The sequence below is a fragment of the Canis aureus genome, chromosome 13 (genome assembly GCF_053574225.1).
Source record: "Canis aureus isolate CA01 chromosome 13, VMU_Caureus_v.1.0, whole genome shotgun sequence".
In the NCBI taxonomy this organism is placed as follows: domain Eukaryota; kingdom Metazoa; phylum Chordata; class Mammalia; order Carnivora; family Canidae; genus Canis; species Canis aureus.
This window is the reverse complement of record NC_135623.1, coordinates 54,756,095-54,771,122: the sequence shown is the minus strand read 5'-3', so window position 1 is coordinate 54,771,122 and position 15,028 is coordinate 54,756,095. Positions and strand designations below refer to the sequence as shown.

General features: G+C 44.0%; 1 protein-coding gene across 15 annotated transcripts in view; it reads right to left on the bottom strand.

The window, feature by feature from the left end:
* Positions 1-3,167, bottom strand: part of DCLK2 (doublecortin like kinase 2) — a 245,858-nt gene extending 242,691 nt beyond the window's left edge. For 6 of the 15 annotated variants that reach the window (XM_077846333.1, XM_077846336.1, XM_077846337.1 and 3 more), the window contains exon 1: positions 2,662-3,165. In XM_077846333.1, the coding sequence (XP_077702459.1) occupies positions 2,662-3,082 (421 nt within the window). In that variant the 5' untranslated portion in view covers positions 3,083-3,165. Of the gene's footprint in view, positions 1-2,661 lie in introns of all 15 variants that reach the window. The other 9 variants (XM_077846329.1, XM_077846330.1, XM_077846332.1 and 6 more) reach the window with 4 other exon arrangements.
* Positions 3,168-15,028: the final 11,861 nt, after the last annotated feature.

Genomic DNA, 15,028 nt, shown 5'->3' with positions numbered 1-15,028 from the left:
AAGCATTGATGTTTTTTCTTTTCTTGAAAACTGTCTTGCAACAGGGTATTCCACTTATTTTGTTGGAAATTCAAAACCCAGACAAAGATCCATTGTCAGAGAGAATGTCACTCTGACAAAAGAAGGGCACAAATTTTCTTCTTTGGCAGTAATTAAAACAAACAGACAATTGGCTAGATGAGGGAAACATGGCTGTCATGCAAATATTTGTTATATCATTATTTATCATATGGTAGTATAATTTGGACTCTACACATACGTATGGTTCTCCATCTTCCAAAAATCAGTGAATAAACAATTGAATGGAAGTTTGTCAGCTTTCAAGTTATAGTTGAAACTATATAGTTTGAGAACTAGACTCAGTGAACCATTCAACACCAGGGCAATGACAAATTCAATGTACAATATATGCTGTCATTAATTAATATGCATAATGGTCATCTTGACCACCCCCCATAATGATATTCCTTTTTGGAGTACATTAATTTCATGTAGCAAATACACTGTTAAAATTACTTGAGGAGCACCTAAGTGGCTCAATGGTTGAGCCTATGTCTTTGGCTCAGGTTGTGATCCTGGGGTCCTAGGATCAAGTCCTGCATCAGGCTCTCGGCAGGGAAGCCCGCTTCTCCCTCTACCCATGTCTCTGCCTCTCTGTGTCTCTCATGAGTAAATAAATAAAATCGTTAGAAAAAATTGAGACAAGGATATTAAAATCTGCATCTGTCTTCAGACCACACTATACACAGGATCCCAAGGGAATATGAGTAATAAGTACTTGAGAAATAGTCATTGCCTTGATTTTTCCACAGGGCTCCTAATCTAGCTTGGGTCAGTAAGAAAATGTTACTCGGTTTTGAAATACCTAGGCAAATGTTGCTTTTAAGTATTTAATATGATAAAGAAGGTGATAGAATCCTTTTAATCCTTTATTTACACTCCTCTGGTTGTCATCATCTCTTCGGGAAGCCTTTAAAACCAAAACACACCAAGTAACCAAGAGAATGCATGCAGTCAAGAATACATACCCACAAACTGAAGAGACTACTTGATTTTGGCTGGGTCCTCATCTAGCCAAGACAGGGAACACCTCTGGTAACAATGACTAAGTAGAGAGAAACACAACTACTTTCAGGACTCCTCGGTGGGGCTATAGCAATTCATTAGAGGTGAACCGGAGATGGAAGGGCACAGCCTGCAGGTAACAAGCCATGTTGCTTGTGTCCTCATGTATAAAATGGGCATAATACCTTCAAATCATAATATAAGAACTTGATAACAGAAAAATAGTTGGTTCGGGGCACCTGGGCGGCTCAGTTGGTTGAGCATCCAACTCTTTGTTTCAGCTTGGGTCATGATCTCTGGATGGTGAGACTGAGCCCTGCACCGGGCTCCTCACTCAGCAAGGAGTCTGCTTCAAGATTTCTCTCCATCTGCCTTCCCCTCCACTTTCTCCCCCCACCCCCGACTCAAATAAATAAATCTTTTAAAAAGAAAGTAAAATAGTTGACTCAAAGTTCGGTTTCCTTTCCCTGTCACATCAATATTGCCATGACTACATGGGATGTGCCATTTGCATTAAGAAAGATGCATGGAAGCAAACTTTATGCAAACATGCAGTCAGCATATGCTTGGGCTCTGGCTCATTTTTAGGTGCTGTCTGGACCCGGAAATGAATTCTATACTACTAGTAAGGCCTTTTCACCCTGAAAGGAAAGAAGAATAAATACGGTATTACAGGAATTCAAGGATGACCCAATACGCAGTCCCTTTGAGCGAAGCATGGTTGACATTCTAGGATTACTAATTTATAATAGGCCCCAACTACTCATTCCAGCAGCCTCTACCATTGTAACTAGCTACTTCCAGTAGGGTGGGAGGCAGGAGAGACTGACCTTGATTTACCTCATTACCAACCAAAAGTGGAAAACCCTTTAGCACAGTGATTCTCAATCTTGGCTGCCCATAGGATCGCCTGGGGGAGCTTTTAAAGCTCCAACTGCCCAGATCACACCCCAAACATCTGAATATGTGGAAGCTGAGTGCAAGCGCCCGTAATTTTTTTTGAAGTCCCCAGTGACCCAAGGTACAGCAAAGGTTGAGAACCCCTGTCTAGCATCCCGCCTCCTGACCTCATGTAACTTCTGCCGCGAGCCGAACTAGGAAAGCCAACCTCGAGCATTTCGCAACCACAACTTCTAAGTAGAGCCGGTGCGACAGGGTCCCACAGGCTGGAGCATCACCGATGCCTGCACCGAGGTCCGCACAGAGGGCCGAACAGAAAGCTCACCAGCAAGAGGGTTACCCAGATCCTCATCTGAAAGCCACCTTTTCAAACAGTTTGCACTAAAAACAAGCCAAAATCCCAAGCTCACCAATCTTGAGAGAGGTCACAGAAGCCTGCTGGGATTTTTCCCCCCCTTTTAAAGACAAATCTCTTGGGAAAGAGAGTCTATGGGGGAGCGCGCCCCCCCGCCCCCACACACACACACAGCCTGTAGCAAAGCAGACAGAACCGCACAATCCCCAAGGCCGCCCAGGGAGCAGCCGGCAAGGTCCCCCGGCGCAGCGCAGCGCAGCGCAAGCGGGCGCGCCGGCCCGTGGCCAGTGCACCTGCCGTGGCGCCGGGCCGCACCTGCCGGCCGGGCCCTCCCCGCCTACCTTCCAGCAGCTCGTCCAGGCTGGTGACCTTGCGGCTGCCGTCGATGGTGTAGATGGTGCGGACGCCCTGCGGCAGGTTCACGTTGTCCGACAGGGAGCGGGTGAGCTCCATGAGCAGCGCATCGAAGGACCGGAAGCGGTCGCCGGAGATGGCAAACAGCAGGCCCTTGAAGTAGCGGTCCCCGTTCCGGTAGAAGCGCGCCTTCTTGGCCTTCTTCTCGGAGCTCAGCGCCTGCAGGGTGCGCGTGCGGTAGAAGCTGCAGTGGGCGCTGTGCGCGGGGCTGGGGATGAGCCCGTTCCCCTTGGGGCCCGAGCTGCTGCTGCCCCCCGAGGAGCCGGGCGCCCCTCGCCGCGACCCGGGCCGCGGCCTTTTGTCCCGTTCCTCGAAGTGCTCCAGCTCGATGCTCCTGGCGCTGGCCATGGCCGCTGCGCCCAGGGCTGCCCCCGGAGCCCGCCGCAGCCCAAGCCTCCGCGGGGCCTGCTGCGAGGCGGGGAGCGGCCCGGGGACGCCCGCCCGCCCGCCCGCCCGCGCGGGGCCTGCGGGCGCCGGGACACCTGGCGGGCACCTGGCGGGCACCTGGCCGCTCCCGCAGGTGGGGCCGCCGAGGAGCCGGACGGCCCGCGCCCCGCTCAGGCGCCGCCGCCGCGTCCCGCCGCCCCGCTCATTGTCCGGCCTCGCTCGCTCGCTCGCGCCCGCCCCGGCGCCCCCCGCCCGCCCGCCCGCCCCGCCCCCGGCGCCCCAGCCACGCCCCGAGCCCGCGCGGGGAGCCGGCCCGCAGCCGCCGAGCGGGGCCCGCGGGCGCACACAAAGCTCGGCTCGCGGGAGGCCCGGGGAGGAGGAAGGAAGAGGAGGGGGAGGAGCCGGGAGCGTGGGAGAGGCGCCGCGGGCCCGCGGGGAGCAGGCCCTGCCCCGGGGCGGCGCGGACCCGGTCCTCGCGGGGAGCCAGCCCGCCCCCGCCCCCCAAGAGCATCCGCGCGCGGCCCCGCTGCCCGGCCGGCGGGGCGGGGGGGGCGGGGGACCTGCCCCGCGAGGGCTGCCGCGGCCCGGTGGGAGGCGCGCGGCGGAGGCGGAGGCGGGCGGGGGACGGGGGGGCGGGGACCGACTCCCCCGGGGCAGCGCCCGCCCCCCGCCGCGAACCCGCGCCGTTCCCCCCCCCGCCCGGGAGCCCGGGAGCCCGCGCCGCGCAGCCCCAACTACAAAGGAAGGAGATTCAAGGGCAGAGATCACGTCCCCGGCTCGCCTCCGAGGGCGGCCAAACGAGGGCAGAAATTCAACCCATGACGCGGGATTTGGGCACGAGATTCATTTATTTTTTTTTTTTTTAAAGGAAATGTGATGCTTTATTTTAAAATCCTTTGATAAAGCAGTTTCCCTTGCAGGTTTGCTGGCACGGGATGTCGAGTTAAGTCCGAATGAATAAATGATCCGAAATTGCGGCGTTTGGAGGGATTTATGTAATCGACAAATATTTGGTAAGAGCACGTCGTGCGACGGGCAGTGTCGCGGCCGCGGGGACGCGCGGGTTAAGGTGCCTCCCCTCCCCCGCTTGCACCGGCGCATCCAGGGCTGTCAACTCAAGCTCACGATTACGTGTTGCGTCTAACATCTGGAAGCACCCATCATACTGGAAAATCTTAATTTACTAGTGTTTGGCCAACAGTAAAAAAAAAACATTGTTTCCTAAAGGCTTACGAGAAACATAGTCACTTGCATGTTGCCATCGGAGAAAGATGAAGCTAAAAGACGTTTGGTCCCAATCTAACAGGTGGGTAAGCTACCCGGAAACCTTATTTATCCAGCACCTGGTTCTTTGAGTGGCCCTAGACAACAATCCAAATCAACCTGGTAGGTAGGGAGACATGGGTACTTCTCTTGGAATGAACTGAGTCCTGGAAGGCCCCAGAGAAGGCCGAAGTGTATGCGGTAGTTCCTCAGCGGCTGCGAAGTTGCCCCCGCAAGACAGTGCTCCAGAAGAATCCTGCTCAGGCACCACTGTAGCCCCAGGGCAGTCTCCAGGACACACCTGGGCGTAGCTGACTTCTAGAACCGGGCCTGGAGCAGGCCAGGAAGTCAGCTGATCCGAGGTTACAGCTGATCTTTTCCCCTTGTAGTTTTCAAGGGGAAAAATTCTATGATATTATTAGGTCCGAGACCATGATAGACCTCAAGTCAGACCAATTAAATCAGAATTTCTGGAGATAGGCTTCTCCAACAGTGTGTCTTTTCTTTCTAAGATTTATCTATTTATTGTAGAGAGAGAGAAAAAAAAAAATCTCAAGCAGACTCCCTGCTGAGCATGAGCCCCCCCACCCATCCCCTACCCCACCCCTCAGGGCTCCATCTAACAACCCGACAACTTGACCCGAGCTGAAACCAACAGCGGGACACCCAATCAACTGAGCCACCCAGGTGCCCCAACCAACAGTATTTTTCAAAAGTGCTCTTAATGTATATATATAGAGCCACGGCTTCCAACCACAGGCAGTGACATTAAGAATCAGATCAGTGTTTCTTCTCAAACTGATGTACTTACATAGTAGGGGAATCTCATAAAATGTAGCTTCTGATTCAGTGGTTCTGGAGTAGAATTTGAAATGCCACATTTCTAACAATCTCCCAGGTAATGCCAAGGCTGATGGTCTCCATAGAGTATTTTGAGAAAAAAAGAAGTAACCGGCAAATTCCTTGAGATGAGGGCCTCATTAAGTACAAGTAATTGCAGAACCTATCAACTCTGTAAATGGTTTAACATGGGTGTGTTCATTTGTTTTGCTATTACTATTTCTTGGGGGGAGAAAACACTTTTTTTCATTCATTGTTGTAGTAACAAATTATCCCAAACCTAGTGACTTACAGCAATAGATATGGATTAGCAGTTTCTGTGAGTCAGAAATCTAGGAGCAGCTTCCCTTGAGTTTTCATTAGATAGCAATCAAGACATTGATTGGGGCTGCAGTTATCTGGAGGTCTGATTGGCACCAGAAGACCCACTTCTTAAAGGGCTCATTCATATTGTTGGCAGGAGCCCTTTAGATCCTCACCAGGAACGCTTCTCTATAGGGTCACTTGAGTGTTGGAACAACAGGTCAGCTGGCTTCCTCTAGGGTAAGCATTCATGGGAGAACAAGGTAGAAACCATTATGTCATTCCCATACTATCCTGTAAGTTACACAGCTCAGCCCTGTTCAGTGTGGGACACTAGGGGTATGACTACCAGGAGTCAGGGATTATTGGGGTCATCTTGCAGGCTGGTCATGAAGACTTCAATCACTCAAGCTTTAGGACCCTGATATATACACATTTTCTCACTCAAAGATTTCTGACAAAGGTTTGGCCCTTTAAAAAAAAAAAAAAACTTTGGTTGATAACAATTTTCTTTTTTAAGATTCTTCATTTATTTATTTATTCATAGAGATGCAGAGAGAGAGAGAGAGGCAGAAGCAGACTCCATGCAAAGAGCCCAACATGGGACTCAATCCAGGGTCTCCAGGATCACACCCTGGGCTGCAGGCGGCACTAAACCGCTACGCCACCGGGGCTGCCCAGGTTTGGCCCTTCTTAAATCATGAATGCAATGAATATGCCAGTATTATAACATTATTCCCTAACTTTAAATCCCTAAATAAAGATTACTGTTTCTCAACAAGGGTGAGGGCAGAAGAAAAAGAATTTCCAAAGCTGTTACATAGTTAAAATTATGCTCTTGCATTAATTTGTTTTAAAGAATTTTATTCCTAACCCTCATATAAGAATTAAGATGTGATCACTTTTCATAAGATATATATTTAATGTATATGGTACATATCAGGACCCAGTTTGCCAAAATTTGGGTATTTATTGTGGTGGGAAAAAATTTCAGCATTACAATCCTAATGCAAACAAAACTGAGAGTTCTGGGTAAGCAACAATTAATTGGGGTTGCCTCATAGTAGAACCAAAGCAAATTCTCTTTTAAGCTATTGCAGAATCTGCAGAGTAGGATATTTCAACTGGTATTTCCCTTGTTGAGATACCCCTTTTTTGTAACCATGAAACACTATCTGATATGCTAATCAAGTGTCATTACAGAGATGATCTAATTCTCTTTGATGGTTGTGAGGCCTACCAATTCAGTGGGCCAGGACCTGAATTGAAAGGGCTTCATTCGGAGAGACTGGCCCTGCCTCTTCACCACCTGGAAGTTGCCCTTGACCTTAGCTCTCTGTTAGTGGTAGATTCTCCATATCCTTTCCTTGGCCCTCTTCATCTAACACTTGTCTGAATAAAAACTTTTGGGCAGAGTACTTTTTTTTTTTTTTTTTTTTGGTGCAGAATGCTTTAAAAATGGCTTCATTTCTATGCTACAGAGAACTTAAGAATTTCAATCCAAAACCTTTTCTCCGTTTTTTTGTATGATTACAAAGGACCCCTTTCAGCTCTTGATGTATAATAATTTTAAATCACCAAGTATCCAGTGAACGTGAACATATTCTTGATGATATCCAAGAGAAGTCTTTTAAAAACCATTTGGGGCAGAAAATTTCAACTAGGCATGGAGGGAAGGTAATTGTTTTTTGTTCTCTACACTTCTCCTTAGATCACAATTTCAGAATTTTGGAACTGCCTTTTCACCAAATGGTAACTCCCCACCCCCCTCCACCCCCACCTCCTGGACCAAGAAATACAATGCAAATTTTTATTTAGCATTATTTGTTTAAATGAGATTTCATTACATAACTTCTTTGTGGAGCTTTATATAAGAAAATTTGCCTTGAATATTTGCTGATTTTGCTTCAGGCTCCTTTACTTTTCCAATGCATTGGCTAGTCTTCATTTCTGGCCAGAAGCTTCTGCTCTTAGAGGCAGTTTTCCAGCTCCATTATTTATTACGGTAAAGATGCTTACAAACCTTTTAGACTGCACTGTGCTGAGACTTTCTGCTGTCTCATGTTTTCATTCCTTTTTACTAATGCCAAACATCTCTCCCAGAAACAAAAATGATGAAACAACTATTTTCAGTGAAAGGGCCTGGTGGCTATGGACTTGAGTTTTTGAAACTGAGCAATATTTTTTATTTCATAATCTTTAATGTCGATAAATTCTGGTGATTTTCATCAAGCTTTAACAGGAAAGGGCATAAAGCAAAACAGGTCAGAAAGAGACTCTCTCCCCTTACTCTATAACCCGAACCTAGACTGGAAAAAAGATTCAGATGAACTTCTCTTACTTGTTGTTTCACCTTGGGAGCTTTGCTGTCCTTTACAGTCATGATTCTTACAGCACTTTACAAATATATTAATGACTTCTTTGCAAATATATGTGAAGGAATGATTAAAACTACCTTTTCAGGTTCAGAAAATTCACACTTATTGGTTAACAATGTAGGAAAAAATGTTAGGGTTTGCAGCCAATGGCCAAGAAAGAATTCTTATATTTGCAAGGTGCAAAGAAATGTGGTTTTATTAAAGCTCAGGGACAGGACTGGTGGGCAGAAAGAGCCACACAGAGGTCATCACATACTCTCAAGTTGGGAGGGGGTTAGGGAATAGCATAAGTAAGTCTCTAAGGAATTTTGGAAGGGAGGTTTCCAGGACCCTGAGGGGGCTGGCTGTTGTTGGGAAAAGGTCATTTATTACCCTCTAATAAAACCTTAGAAAAAAAAAAAAAAAAAAAAACCTTAGTCATGGGATCCCTGGGTGGTGCAGTGGTTTGGCGCCTGCCTTTGACCCAGGGCGTGATCCTGGAGACCCGGGATCGAATCCCACGTCGGGCTCCCGGTGCATGGAGCCTGCTTCTCCCTCTGCCTGTGTCTCTGCCTCTCCCTCTCTCTGTGTGACTATCATAAATAAATTTAAAAAAAAAAATTAAAAAAAAAAAAACCTTAGTCATGAGACCCTTCAGATGTATATCATGGGCCACATGCTTGGAGGATGATTGCCAACATGTATCTTGGGGAGTTTAGAGATAAAGGAAGTTTCTAAAGGAATTTTTATATGTTAAAGTAGACTTATAGGATCCTGGGGATCGGGCTAAGACTGCCTTTTGCCCTTAGCAACTTGAGGCAACCAAGTCCCTAGAGGAATGTCACTCTGCCTGTTTCAAGGACTTGTCAATGGGCTGTAGGTCATAAGGAAATTTAATAATTTTTCTTCTGCCTTTCTCTCCCACATCAGTTAAGTCTTTCAAAAATTCCAAGTTTAATTTTTTTTGTTAAGATTATTTATTCGAGGGCAGCCCAAGTGGCTCAGCGGTTTAGTGCCGCCTTCAGCCCAGGGCCTGATCCTGGAGACCTGGGATCGAATCCCACGTCAGGCTCCCTGCATGGAGCCTGCTTCTCCCTCTGCCTGTGTCTCTGCCTCTCTCTCTCTCTCTCTCTCTCTGTGTGTGTGTGTGTGTGTGTGTCTCATGAATAAATAAATTAAAAATCTTAAAAAAAAAGATTATTTATTTGAGAGAGAGCAGGTGGGCACATGTATGTGTGCTCATAGGGTGTGGGGGGAAGGGTAGAGGGGGAGGGAGAGAGTTTTAAGCAGACACCCCACTGAGCATGGAATCCAAAGTGGAGGTCTATCTCACAACCCTGAGATCACAACCTGAGCTGAAACCAAGAGTCTGACCCTTAACTGAGTGTGTGATCCAGGCAACCTCCAAGTTTAATTTTTTATGGAAATCAAGTGAACTGAAGAAAAACTCAAATATGCATGCTTTAAACATATATAGCACACAAATCCCCCCCCCCTTTTTTTTCCTGTGAGAAACTGTAGTTTAATAGTTCTCCCTGTTGGTACATTTCACTTCCACAAAGTGTGTGGGACAAAGACTGTCACTTTTTATGTAAATTCTATCCATCCAAAATTGTACTCAGTTATTTTGTCATTCACTAGTTCACCTGCAATAGTTGTTAAAATGAAAACAAAAACAGTTAAATGATATAGCAACTTTCTTCTTAGAAATGTGAACTTCTTTTCTTTTAAAACTTCCTAAGAAGCAAATCTAGGCAGGTAGTATCCCTAAAGTGTCCCTACCTTCCCGATAAGGGAGTCGAGGAACAGGCAGTGATTTTCAACAATTATTTTAATAATATCAAAAGTGAGACTATGGAAAAGTACCACAGTACTCTCATTTTATTTCTATAGGGTCAAATTTCCCAAACCTAATATAAAATTTGCTCTTTGAATCTAGGCTTTTTGCTCCATTTAAAATTCAAATGATTTTAGCGGCTTCCTCTTCTCGGTAGCACATTCCATGTTTATACAAGTACTGAATGTGACAAACTGTGTTCGTGTCATTGTGTATGTGAGATTAAAATAATGATGTTCGTGAGTACTTAAAGCGTAATAAAGCTTTTGTGATGATTAATCAGTAGTTATGACCTAGTTAAAGAAGCAGATTATAGATGAGGAAATAAGAAAGATTAAGCAGCAGAGATAGAAATTGACTCCAGGGTATTCTAACTCTAGAAAATGTTCCTCTCAAGCTTTCAAAATTCATTAATCATAAAGAAGTCTATCCCTCTAGGAAGTTATAATTAAAAATTAATGATTTTTATACCTAGAGTAGGTTTATAATGCAAAGTAGCTAGTTATTTTAGGATGAATATTCTGTATCCCATATTTGAACTCTTCAAGTGTAAAAACAATATATTTATTTTATATATGTTAATAGTGATAGTACGCATACTTGGTCAGTCCCCTTTAATATATACTCATTTGGCTACATATTTAGGATCAAAGATATAGTATTCCTTGGTAATTCTCAGAGATCTATTTGAAATAATGGATATTGACCATGCTTTATTGTTTTTTGTTTTTTAAAAAGATTTTATTTATTCATTCATGAGAGACACCGAGAGAGAGGCAGAGACACAGGCAGAGAGTAAAGCAGGCTCCATGCAGGGAGCCTGATGTGGGACTCGATCCCAGGATTCTGGGATCACAACCTGAGCCAAAAGCAGACATTCATCCACTGGGCCACCCAGGTGCCCCTGCTTTATCATTTATATAAAAGATCAGAAAAGGGGCACCTGGGTGCCTTAGTCAGTTAAGCATCTACTTATGGCTCAGGTTATGATCCGGGATGGAGCCCCATCAAGCACCCCTTAGTGGGGAGCCTGCTTCTCTCTCTCTCCCTTTGCCCACCCCCATGCTTGCTCGCTCTCTCTCTCTCTCTCCCTTTGCCCACCCCCATGCTTGCTCGCTCTCTCTCTCTCTCTCTCCCTTTGCCCACCCCCATGCTTGCTCGCTCTCTCTCTCTCTCTCTCCCTCTCTCCCCCTCCCCCTTCTCTCTCTTGCTCACGCTCTATCTCAAGTAAATAAAATCTTTTTAAAAAAAGATTAGATACATATGTGGGTATATATATGCGTGAATAAGATTATATATCTTAACTGATGTTTCGTTTTCATAGTTTGCTAGTATAGTAAAATTAATTTACTTCAGTACTGAAATTAATCACAATTAGTTACTGTTACGATTACTACAATAATAATAATAATTTTCTTCCTATAATTCCTCCTTCTAGTGATAAGCCCCTGAATTCCTGAGGTCTAACCTGGTTCTAAAGCTTAGTTCAATGTCTTCATGAAGAAGAATCTATCAAATTACTCAGCCCTGCAGGGGTCTCTGTCCCAGCTGCCATTGCTGTCAGCACCCTACATTGTCTCCTACCTTCTCATGATCCACTCATGCACTGCAACTCTGGGCCCAGCAACAGTTTCTGAAAACATAGAGAAGAACAAATAAAGAAAGAAAAAATTGCTCTCTTGAAACAGTCTTGGTGCTAACTTGGCAGATAGATCTGTTTCCAGGTGACATTGTTTTCACTAAGACATAGGATGATAGACTAAACCTGAGTAGATAACTACAAATAGGTAGAAAATGGGGTTTGTTGAAGTAATTACAAATAATTTTCTTTTAAGTTCTTATTTGTTAAGAAGGACTCTCTTAATCTCTTCAGATTTCTCAGATTCCTTTAATAGATTTGGCAAGGCCTGAATATGTCAAAGATTGGCATTGTAACATGATGGAAATCCTGCAAACCACTATAAATTGCCCAATTGTTTCTCTTGGAATGGTTCTGAAGTTACCTACCTCATATCATGTAGTTTGCCAATTTGTCACATAATTTGGTGGAAAACTTTTTTTGAGAGAGCAAGAGAGTGAGCGGAAGTGTGTGGGGCTGGAGGTGGGGATGAGGATATGATTGGGAGGGAGGAGGGAGAGGGAGAGAGAGAAAATCTTAAGCAGGCTCCATGTGCAGCTCAAAACCCAATGTGTGTCTTGATCCTACAACCCTGAGATCATGACTTGAGCCAAAATCAAGAGTTGGACGCTCAACAGCCTGAGCCACCCAGGCGTCCCAGTTTGGTGGGAAATTCTAAAAGTAACAGAATGTTTAGGGAAAGGCAGCAGGAAAGTGAAATATGGTGGCCCCAATGTATCTCTATGCACAGCTACTTTGTTCATTTTTATAAAGGTACAACTGACATATAACGTTAGGGTACACAATTGCTTTATATTTTAATTAATCTTAATTCAAACAATGTGTCAAGCTTTTGATTTTGGACTTGTTTGAATGAGTGGAAAACAATAATTTTTTTTTAATTATTATTACTGGTTTGGTCAAAGACTTTCCCTGAAAAAAGAAAAAGACTTTCCCTGGAGCAAAAGTTTTACCCCAATGTTGCTTTTGTAAAAGGTGGTATATAAACTTAATTGCTGGGGGTGCCTGGCTGGCCCATTGGTGGAACGTGTGATTCTTGATCTCAGGGTCATGAATTTGAGCCCCACATTAGGTGTAGAGGTTACTTGGAAATAAAATCTTAAAAAAGAGACAAAAATAAATAAACTTATTTGCTAAAGTTAAAGACCTCCACCAAGAGACTATAGTCAATCTCCAGATTCCTTTCAGTCTATGCACCATTGTCAAGACTTTCAGAGGCAATCCAATATCAGAAAAATCTATTACAAAATTACAAAAATTAAAAAAAGTCCTAAAGAGTTCCCAATAAGGCTGCCGCTGATAAAATACTGCTTTATTTGGAGCAAATGAGTGATTTTTTAAAAACCTCTGAATTAGGTCACAGACTAAATTGTTTCAGCCAGCTCTGAAATTATTTTTTCATGTTTTAGTAATAATTAATTCTCTGGTAGATCCAAAACAATCTCTAAGTTTTGTCATTAAAAAAAAAAAAAAACTCAAACTGACAGAAAAGGTACAAATTCAGTACAAAGCATTTATTTTCTGACTCATTTGAAAATAAGTTGCCAACATAATGTCTTATCATCCCTAAATATTTATCATATATATTTTCTTTAAATAAAAACATCTTCCTACACAGCATGACACAGGTATCAAAGTCAGAGAATTAACATTGATAAATTGCTATTTCTATTTTTCAGAACCTATTCACATTTTGCCAGATCTCCTGATAATATCCTTTTAAGTAAAAGGATCCAGTTTAGAACCATCCCATGTGCTTTGCTCTTTAGTCTCCTCTGGCCTTCAGCATTTCCTCAGTCTTTTCTAGATTTTCGTGATCTTTGTATTTTAAAGATTATAGGCTAGTTATTTTGTACAGTCCCCCACCTTGGGGTTTTTCTGATTTTTCCTCAGGACTAGATTTAAATTATGTGGTTTTGGAAGGCATATCAGAGAAGTGGTGCTGTGCTCTTATAGCATCATTTCAGATAGGGCTCAATTTCAATTTGTCTCATCATCCATGATATGCCCTTTGTCTGATTTAAGTGGTACCTGCCAGTCTTCTTCACTGGAAATTTACTCTTCTTTCCTTTGTAATTAATAAGTCTTTTGTAAGAAGGCATTTTGAAACTTACATGAATATCTTATTCTTCCTTGAACCTTCAATTTATTCTTTTTTTTTTTTTTTTTTTGTCAGTTTGGAGTCATGGTGTCCTGTTTTATTCAATTACTATCATTATTTAAAGGCTCAGATTATCCCCAATTTGGCCAATGCATTCAAGCTAACTGCTATTCTATGTCCTTTTGCTGTCCCCATCATTTTTGAGCTCTTCCTTTCAGTTATATGTTCTGAACTCATGTGGTACTTTCCTCTGCCCTAGTCCTGGAATTGGTCATTTTTCTTCCTTTTAGTGGAGAATGATATTTAAGGGACAATATTTGGGTAATGGGCGTTTTCATTGCTATGGGTTTCAGCTGCTCCTGGGCCTCTCAGTGGACAGATCTAGGGACTATATGTATACATACATACACACGTGTACCTTGATGACCTTCAGTTCTCACCACAACCCTCTCCCCCACACAGATATCTTCCTCACCCCACTCAGACCCTAGTACCCTTTGCTAGGTCACCTCCTGCATGTGTGTTCTCCTCCTCCTCCTTGGACTTGGGTACCCCACACCAGAGAGCCTACCTACACGATGCTCCTCACCCTGCTTTGGCTCTGACCTTCCTCACAGGCCATTCCTCCTCTGTATTGCCCTTCTTGCTCCACTCAAGCTACCACTGCTGCCTCCTTACCTGAATGTCTTCCTCACCCTTCTTGGGGTCTGACCCTGCTTTGGTGCATCAGAGCTACTACCCCTTTAGCCCCACCTAATGGCTTTAGTTCTGATTTGTTTGGTAAGAGAAAAAGGAAAAGGAAGACCTCAATATTTTTTCTTGAAGTTTAATTTACTCTCTCTGAGTCCTCTAGATACAATCAATAGACCTCTGATGAGCTGTTGTTCTTAGTCACCCAGCATCTCTTCCCCTTGTTTTGGTGGCATGCCCTGATTTTTTACTCATGAAATACTCTCTTCCACTCTCAGTACATGTGTTTTATTTTTTATTTTATTTATTTTATTTTTTATTTTTTTATTTTTAGTGCATGTGTTTTAGGCAAGACTGACTTCACCCCTTGCTTCAGGGATGGGCATATGACTCAATTCTGCTCAATTGACCACATGTTCTTGGCTCTATTGGTTAGCATTACATTTTACTTTGTTGCTTAAACCAACCAACCAAACAAACAAACAAACAAAAATCATATATTCATCCATGATTTCTTTTTCTCATATCCCACCTCCAATTAATAATTGTCCTCTTTCAAAACATACCAGATAAACCATTTCTGCCAAGTCATTTTCATCTCTCTGATCTCCTACCTCCAATCTGTCCTACTATAGATTAATCATCTTTTGCACAGTAGCTAAAATGAGTCTTTTAAAACTTTAAGAAAGATGATGTCACTTTTCTGCTCAACAGGCACCATAGGCTTCCTCTTATACTCAGAACAATATGTGATGTCCTTCTGCTATTGCCAACCAGGGCTTGCATCAGGACCTATGTCACCTGAGGAATTGATAAAACTATGGATGCCTATGCCCACCGTAAGGGATTCTGATTTAATTGACCTGATGTGGGGGGC